Raw genomic sequence first — 9,797 nt, 5'->3', positions numbered from 1 at the left:
CTTATTCATCACATCAGTTGCAACTCCTTTAAAATAAATATTAGACTTCGAAGCATTCAGTTGGAGTCCACTAGCTTTAGAGAAGGTCTTAAAAGCTCTAAGCATGAAAAGAATAGAGCTAATGTCCCCTCTACAAAATATAAGTAGATCATCTGCAAACATAAGGTGGGTCAACCTTATCCCTTTGCATAAAGGATGGAATCTGAAATCACATTTATCAGCCACTACTTTAAGTATCCTGCTCAAATAATCCATACACAGAGTAAAAAGAAGGGGTGATAAAGTATGGCCCTGTCTTAAGCCCCTCTTCCCCTTAAAATATCCAGTATTATGCCCATTCAAATTTATAGTAAAGGAGGGAGTGGAAACACATTCCATAATCCAATGTTTCATAACAGCAGGGAACTATAGAGCAACCAGCATCTGCTCAATAAAGGACCATTTAATTGAATCATAGGCTTTTTTAAGATCAATTTTCATCAAGCATCTTGGTTAGACATGTTTCCTTCCATACAGTCTTACCAGATCTTGACAAATAAGGACATTTTCAACAATTTGCCTACCCTTGGTTATGGCTTACAATAGATGGCAGAACCTCCCCTATTCTAGCACAAAGAATTTTGGAAATGCATTTGTAAAGCACATTACAACATGCTATGGGTCTAAACTCCAACACAGATCTTGGAATAACAGTTTTGGGGACAAGAGTAAGAGTTGTAGCATTGAGTTATTTAAGCAACTTACCAGTTTGGAAAAAAATCAAGCACTGCAAAGGTTACCTTCTGCCTCACAGTTGGCTAAGCATCTTTAGAAAAATTACTAGAGTATCCATCAGGCCCAGGTGGCTTGTCATGTGGGATACTTCATATGGTTCTCTTAATCTCATCAGATGAGACAGGTCTCATTAATTTCCTACTCATATCCTCATTAATCACAGGACCTCCATATTTCACAGTAGGGATGTGAACATCAGTGGTGCTACCATTATTCCCTAACAAACTTATATAATAATCAATAAATGCTTGTTGGATATCCTCAGCATTAGTCTGCAGATTTCCATTCATGTCCACAATTTGCAACACTTTGTTTCTAGCCTGCCTCCCCTTAATCATGCTATGAAAATAAAAGTAGTTTTCATCAGCTTCCAAAATCCAGCCAGCTTTGTCTTTTTGAGCTAGATAGCTATGTCTAGCTGCAACTAAAACATGATAAGAGCCAGCAGCATCCCTCTCCTCATCCATCAACACCTTATTACTTGTATCCAGACTTAATTTCTTCTGTATGTCAATCAGAAGAGCATAAGCAACCTCAACACTATTTTCAATATGAGAGAACATAAACTTGTTTAAAGTTTTTAGATCTTGCTTCAATAATTTCAACTTCATAACAACTTTAAACATCTTAACACCCTGAATGTGAGTTTGCCAAAATTTTCCCAAACTCCACATATTAAAATATCTAAAAGCCCCCTTTCTCCTCTGATTACTCATAACAGTATCAATAACACCGGGTGTATGGTCAAATTCTCCTTCAGGTAAACAATTTGCAGTGGCATCATGGAAGAGCCAGAGCCAGTCATCATTAATGAAATATCTGGCCAACCTACTGTAAACCCTTGTGGAGCTTTCATGCTTATTGTTCCAAGTGAAGAAAGCTCCACTAGAACTCATCTCCATTAGACCACACACATCCATACACTCAATGAAATCCTTAGTTTCAGCATCAGTCACATTACTACCCAATCTCTCATTAGGTCTCATCACATTATTAAATTCACCACATACCAACCAAGCACAGCTTATTCTACTAGAAAAAACTTTAAGCCTATCCCAGAAAGAAAATGTTTCCTCCACTTTATTAAAAGCATAAACCATGGTCATAAAAACAACTTATTAGAGCTCAATTCATTCTCATAGACATGAATAAATTGAGGATCATAAGTAATATTAAGAATCTGAAAAGTATGAGGAGTCCATATAATCCAAACTCTGCCTCTTTTATGGTAATTACTATTTGTGGTTACACTCCACCCATCACATATATTATTGGTAAGAGTATTGAGAGACTTAGGTTTGACTTTTGTCTCCAAGAGGCCAAACAACCCAACAGCTTGCTGATTTAAAAACCATTTCACATCTTTCTGCTTTGTCAGGCTATTTAGCCCCCTAACATTCCAAAACCCTAGACTAACCATGGTCTAGGTCTTTGGAGGAACTAGCACCATTTCCTCCCTTTTTTGTAGCAGTTTGGATGGTTCTATTGAGTCCATCCAAAAAGGACATGCTCCTATCCACCAGGGGCAGAGTATGTTCTCCTCCAAAGTTCTTAATTATCCTTGAAATAATTCGAGCAGTAGTAAAATCAATATTCTTCCTTACACCCCTAACTAACACAAAAGTATCCTCCACAGGAGGTATGATAGTAGTAGGGGTTTGGTTAATAGTTGGAGGATTCACAGGTTTCCATGCACCAGTACTCACTAGTGTGGCCATGGGTTTTGGGATAGTGGTAGCCTTAGGAGCTGGCTTTCTGTGCTGGATAAGTCTCCAAAGTTTCCTAGGGATCACACCATCCCTCTTCCTGCAGACATCAGTAGAGTGACCATACCCTTTACAGGCAGTGCAGAGAACTAGCTTCCACTCATATTCAACCCGAACCTTCATCTCCTGAGCCAACTCATCCATAAACCTGATTTTACGAAGATCAAATGGGATCATGCCTAGAGCATCAAATTCTACTCTTATTTTTCCATAAGGGGATCATGCCTAGAGCAACAAATATCTAAAAGCTCCCTTTCTCCTCTGATTACTCATAACAGTATCAATAATACAGGGAGTATGGTCAAATTCTCCTTCAGGTAAAAATTTTGCAGTGGCATCAGGGAAGAGTTAGAGCCACTCATCATTAATGAAACATCTGGCCAATCTACTGTAAACCCTTGTGGAGCTTTCATGCTTATTGTTCCAAGTGAAGAAAGCTCCCATAGAACTCATCTCCATTAGACCACACACATCCATACACTCAATGAAATCCTTAGTTTCAGCATCAGTCACATTACTACCCAATCTCTCATTAGGTCTCATCACATTATTAAAATCACCATATACCAACCAAGCACGGCTTATTCTACTAGCAAAAACTTTAAGCCTGTCTTAGAAAGGAAGTCTTTTCTCCACTTTATTAAAAGCATAAACCATGGTCATAAAGAACAACTTATTAGAGCTCAATTCATTCACATGGACATGAATAAATTGAGGAACATAAGTAATATTAAGAATCTGAAAAATATGAGGATTCTATATAATCCAAACTCTGCCTCCTTTATGGTAATTACTATTTGTGGTTACACTCCACCCATTACATATATTATTAGTAATAGTATTGAGAGACTTAGGTTTGACTTTTGTCTCCAAGAGGCCAAACAAACCAACAACTTGCTGATTTAAAAACCATTTCACATCTTTCTGCTTTGTCAGGCTATTTAGCCCCCTAACATTCCCAAACCCTAGACTAACCATTGTATAGGGCTTTTGTAATACCCGCCCTTTTAGAGACCCTTTGACCAGCGTTGACTGACCTTGGGAGCGGTAATAGTCCTTAGAAATGCGTGACAAAGTTACCTTGAGTTACGAGTTATGTGTGGTACTCGATAGAGTAGGGGCTACTCGATCGAGTAGCGTGGTTACTCGATCGAGTAGGGGGACACTCGATTGAGAAGGTTGGACACTCGATCGAGTAACGGGTTTTCAGCGAGGGTTTTTAATCGCGTTTTGTTAAATCCGCAAATCATTTCCGCCTCATTTCTTCAATCCTTTAGTCGCCTCTTTCCCTTCCCTTCACCATAAAACCTCCATGGAAGCCTTTGAAGGTTCTTGTGCCTTAGGAGAGCGTAACTTGAGTCGGGTAGCGGTCTTTTGCCGAGTTTCTCCTTATAGGTATGTCATCATCATCATCCGTATCCTTGTCTTTGCAGTTAGGGTTTGCTTGATAGTAATAGATGATTGTGTTCCGGTTATAGGCATTGCTTGATTGCAGGATATGTTGTATGTTAGCATGGATTGGTTGCAGTTGCTTAAAGGTAGGTTCGCCTACTCAGTTTCTGTAGATGGTCTAGTGTGTCGGTTGTTGTGTCGTTGTAGTTGTATTGTGGTTATTGTATATTACCGTATTCGTATTGTGACGGTTGTTGATTGTGATTGTTTGTCTCTGGTTCTCGAGATGCGTTCTCGGCTGAGTGGAGTCACTTGCGGGAGTGGCTTCACGCCCTAGTTTCGCCCTCCGTGGAACCCGCCACGGGAGGGGATGTGCACATTAATGGGACAGGATTATAGCTCGGTATGATGAGCGGGGCTTAGGAGGGAACGGCTGCGGTCCCCCACTGGCAGGGCTGGTCTAGTGGACAGTTGGTGACGGAGATTGATTGGAGTGGATGTGATTGTGTGTGTGACTGATCGTGTTGTGTTGTATTGCTAGATGTCGTTAGTTTTGCCATGTCTTATCATAGTACTGACCTTGTGTGGTTGTGTTGTTGTTTTATATGTCTGCCGTGATCCCTTATGGTGAGCAGTCTGTCTTAGCAGGTGTTGATGTCGTTGATAGCTGGAGTCCGGGCAGGGATGAGTCTTCACGAGATTTGATAGTAATAGCGAGTAGCCATTGAGTTGTATCTTTTATATCGTCTGTTGGCTTTAAATCACTTGTAATGTAACTTAATAGTTCTTTTATCGACATTTGATTATTACTGTCCTCGGGCAACCAAGATGGTAATGCCCTTATATGCTAAGGAAGGCCTAGTTAAGGCTCCTCTGGATATGGGGGTGTTACACCTTTGGAGGAACTAGCACAATTTTCTCCCTTTTTTGTAGAAGTTTGGATGGTTCTATTGAGTCCATTCAGAAAGGATCTGCTCCTATCCACCAGGGACAGAGTATGTTCTCCTCCCAAGTTTCTGATTGTCCTTGAAATAATTCAAGAAGTAGTAAAATCAATATTCCTCCTCACACCCCCAACTAACACAGGAGTATCCTGCACAGGAGGTATGATAGTAGTAGAGGTTTGGTTAATAGTTAGAGGAGTCACAGGTTTCTATACACCAATACTCACTGGTGTGGCTATGGGTTTTGGGATTGTGGTAGCCTTAGGAGCTGGCTTTCTATGCTGGATAAGTCGCCAAACTTTCCTAGGGATCACACCATCCTTTTTCCAGCAGACATCAGTAGAGTGACCATACCCTTTACAGACAGTGCAGAGAACTGGCTTCTACTCATATTCAACAAGAACCTTCATCTCCTGACCCAACTCATCCATAAACCTGATCTCATGAGGAAATTGTTGATTCAGTTCCACTTCAATCAAGATACGAGCATACCCTAACCTCGTCTTGCCCTTAGTGGCACCATCTAGCCTAATAAACTTCCCAATTAGACCATATATCTTCATCAAACAAGATTCTCCCCAAAATTTTAGGTCAAGTCAAGGTAGTCGAATCCAAGTAGGGATATACTTTACCCCCTCTTTTGAAAATCACACATTAGGATCCCAAGGATTTAGAATCACCGGTTTGTTATCAAAGAAGTAGTGTCCCTTAGGTAACACCAGGTTCCGACATTCCAAAGTTTAAAATATCACCACAAACATTCCATTAGGTAGAAAAGAAATCCAATCCACCTTATGGTTGACCCACACACGCTTAATAAAACCATTAAGGACCTCCCACGGAGGGTTAGCCCCCAAAACAAAGCCATACACCGTGGTGGACCAATATTCAATTTCCGCAGAGACATCCTCATCACATAATTGAAGCAAAGGAGTAGGAGATGAAGCAGGTTGGTTACCAGAATTGTGACCCACCGATTGCCATTCTTCCTCCGATTCCTCCAATATTGAGTCCAGATTTAAACAATTAACACCACTAGAACTCACTTCATTGGTATCAACAAAGGCTTTAACTCCGCATAATCCATTAGAATTGCAGTTGTATTAGAATTATTTGTCACTTTTTTATTATAATTTTTTTGGTTTTTTGTCAATTTTTTTGCTCGAGCCATGAATCTCTAATTATATTGTTCCGTTTATTTATTTTAAGATCATAGGTTGACTTGTGTATATTCATGTGTCCTTTAGTTTACTGTTTCCATCATGGAAGCAGATAATAACAGGTACTTGATTAACTAGGCAATGGAGCTTGGGTGTGAAAGCATGGATGGACTTAGGCGTCTAGCTCACTTAGCTCAGACTTTGTTTACTCTACGTTTAAGACTTTATCATTTTCGTTGTAAGCTTTTTAATTTATATTAAATTAGACTTTAGTTGTAATAAAACCATTTAAAGTTATATTTCCATAGACTACTTTGGATTTGTTACCTTTGTTATTCACTGCCTCGGGACACCGAGATGGTAACAGTCTTATTTATCTGGGAAGGTCTTGTAACACCCTCACATACCAAGGTGCCTTACCAAGACCACCCTAGCATGGGAGACCGCTACCATATCGGTTTCCCGAGGCTAGTATATCCAAGTTACCATTCCAAAATAGGGATGGCAATAGGTAGGGTTTGGGTCGGGTCCACCTAGACCCGGACCCGAGATTTTCCCTTTGGACCCGTACCCGACCCAGACCCGCAAGGGTCTAAAATTTGAGGACACATACCCGAACCCTATGGGTAAGGGCCGGGTCTGGGTCTACCCGCAGGTCCGAGATTCAGCCACTTTAATAACAGGATTAACAGCTATGGGGTCTATAATATTAAAAAAAAATCATACTACTTTAACATTATGAGTTTATTAATCTCTATTGTACATTACCAAATCCAATATACATACGAAAGAGATTAAGAAAGACAAAGAAGACCTAAATTAATTTTACCTCCATATACATGTGAAAGAATCAAACTCGGAACCCTAAAATCAATACCGTACTTGATAGCCGTCTCAATCTGATCGTCGTTGGCTGTCGTTAATGGTGGTTGTCGGTCGCCGTCTATTAGAGATGTGGTTGCCAGTCGCGTATCAGTGCTGTGGTGGTGGTTTCCTTGTGTCAGTGGTAGAGTGGTGGTATTGTCAGAAGAGTTTGGTTGAGTTTTATCACTTTATGGGAAGAGAAAGAGACTTTAGTTGCTTTGGTTTCTACGGTCTGCCGGTATGAATTCAGAAAAGTTGTGATTTTTCTTTTTTTAATAAAGGGTCTAAGGGTCGGGTATGGGTCTCATAACTTAAACCCGGACCCGGACCCGGACCCGGACCCGAAATATTTTCTTAAGACCCATACCCGACCCATTAGGGTCCGACTTTTAGGGTCTGGGTCGGGTCCCCGACCCACTGCCATCCCTATTCCAAAATATTTAATTAAGTATAAAGTTAAAATTAACGATTACAATTCCAAAACCAAACCAAACAAATGTTTACTACTACTTAAACCAACTGACATCTAAAACAGCTAATCTCGTGACAGCAGGAGCTAGACTCGAAGTGATGACTCCCCATCTTGTCCACATAGCTAAATACCATCATCACCTGTCATAATCTGCTCACCATCCCCGAATGGATCACCACAGATTTTACAAAACAACAACGGGGTAAGTTTACTGCATAATCAAAATGAAGAGTCTATTGACCCAAAATACTCAAGAGGGGGGGGGGGGGGAATTGAGGATTTAAAATTATTGAGGATTTAAAACTTTTGAAAGCTTTTTCGATTATGTGTGTAATTGATTATTTAAAGTTTATTGATTAAACTTTAACTAATCAACTAATGGAAGTAAACGAAATAAACGAAGCAAGCGAAAGAACGAAGAGACACACGGTTTTTGAAGTGGTTCAGTTTCACAAGTCGAAACCCACGTCCACTATTCTCGATTAATAAATTTAGTACCTTTCTACGGATTACAAATTTACTAACCCAACTCGTACAACTAACTCTACCCGTAACTCAATAAGTACCGTTAAATACTCGAGTGACTAATTTACGCTAATACGAAAGCACTAATGATTCTAACAAAGGTTCACGTTAATGAACAAGTTAAGAAATCAACTAAGCACTATTGTCTTATAACGATAAAATAAGGACAAGTATGCGAGTTTTAAAACACACGACCTTTCAAAATAACAAAACGGTTTTTCTTGGAAAACACACGGTTTGCTTTGCAAAGTTGAAATCAATTTTTATGCTTAAGGTCTCTATTTTAGATGTCGTAAATAACAAAGTATTTATAGGGAAGGAAGGAGTAGGCTACACGGTTTTACACAAACCCTAATAGCCGAAATAATAAGATATAAAAGCAAATCATATCTTCTTATTATCTATTTCCAAAAAGCCTTAAAAGATAATAAAGAATATTCCAAAAGATAGAATATAATCTATTCAAATATTATCTTTACTATAAATTCTAAGATTATGATAAGATTTCTTAAAACAAGAATATCTTTTATCATAAACAAATATATTAAGTAGGATGCATAAGATATGTAAAGATATTATTATAGAATAAAATCTTTACCTGATATATCCTAGGTAACACGAGATGTCACGGCTCATATGCCTCGTGACTCGTGCAAACCCTAGTCTTAACATATGATTTAGAATTTAGGTTTTAAGAGAGGCTATGTTGGAACCCTAATTAGTAGCAAAGTCCAACTCATAAGTTGATCCATCACGACTACTAACCAACGTCCAACACAAAGCCGGTCTCCTCACTAAACCGGGCTTTATATAAATACTTTCATTAAAACATTTAAAATAAACTTTAAAGAATTAAAAAAACAATTTTCTAAACATTTATAAGTCGTGTATAAAAACTCAGCATCTCAATGTTATAGTAGGAGAGCTATAACATTGAGCTCTTTTACTAGTAATGTTATAGCTGCAAAGCTATAACTTTACCAATTCAAAAAACTCATTCTTAATTATCATTACGAGATAACCACCTATACTATTCTAATCTTCAAGAATATCTTCGAGTATAGGCTACGTCATCATCCAAGCTTGATTAATCTTTAGACGAACTCCTTCTCCACATACTTATTGAATGAATCTTGAACCGTTTGATCTTTGAATAAAGGCTTGAACTTTACATGCAATTGTCACAATCTTCTTTGTTGCTCGTAATAGGTTAATTCTAAAACACTTGACAAACGATTACACGCAACACGTATATAAAATGTAAAGCACCTTGACATCATCAAAACATAAACATATAAGCTATATGATTCAACAAATTCCCCCTTTTTGATGATGGCAAGCCTCCTAGAAATTGTGACTAAGTGTGTAGTTCCCCCTCAATATAATACCGTTATCATGATAATAACGATTAACGCAAGATCAAAATGATTTTTCAAAACCGAAACTTTAAGGACTTTAAGAGACAATTGGTCTTGACAAGGAGCAAGCTTAGGTAGATGCTTACTATAGACGTTCTTTCCCCCTCTTGACATCATCGAAAAGCTAAGAACAAATTAAAAATGACTAGAATAATATAAGACGAAACAAGAGATAAAACGTCATAGGGATTAAAAATAACACGCAAGACTATAAGCATCCAAAAGATAAGTACCATACAAACTTAGGAATTAAACATGTTTAAGCCAAAATGGGCCGAATGAACATATGTCTAATGAAACACTTGGGCCATAACCACAAGTGCATTGCCAATATGGGCCGAATGATAATGTTTAGACACACCAAGAGAAAAGAAAGGAAAAGCTAAATAAGGTAAGGGCTAGATATGGTAATGCAAGAGGAAATCAAATGTTACGGGTCTTATACGGGTTCACGTAGTCGGGCCTAGTACGATGCTCTAAGG

At 38.6% G+C, this 9,797-nt stretch overlaps 1 protein-coding gene across 1 annotated transcript; it reads right to left on the bottom strand.

The window, feature by feature from the left end:
• Window positions 1-863: 863 nt before the first annotated feature.
• On the bottom strand, window positions 864-1,874 carry LOC141641059 (uncharacterized). The gene has a single exon (XM_074449736.1). The coding sequence runs from the start codon at window positions 1,872-1,874 to the stop codon at window positions 864-866; it is 1,011 nt and encodes a 336-aa protein (XP_074305837.1).
• Window positions 1,875-9,797: the final 7,923 nt, after the last annotated feature.

This window comes from Silene latifolia, chromosome 2, assembly GCF_048544455.1.
Source record: "Silene latifolia isolate original U9 population chromosome 2, ASM4854445v1, whole genome shotgun sequence".
Taxonomy (NCBI): domain Eukaryota; kingdom Viridiplantae; phylum Streptophyta; class Magnoliopsida; order Caryophyllales; family Caryophyllaceae; genus Silene; species Silene latifolia.
Note: the sequence above shows the minus strand (reverse complement) of the source record. Positions and strands in the feature narration are given on the sequence as shown.

Excerpts from the sequence above, each read along its gene's own strand:
- LOC141641059 (XM_074449736.1), bottom strand. The coding sequence starts at position 1,874 with ATGGTTTATGCTTTTAATAAAGTGGAGGAAACATTTTCTTTCTGGGAT.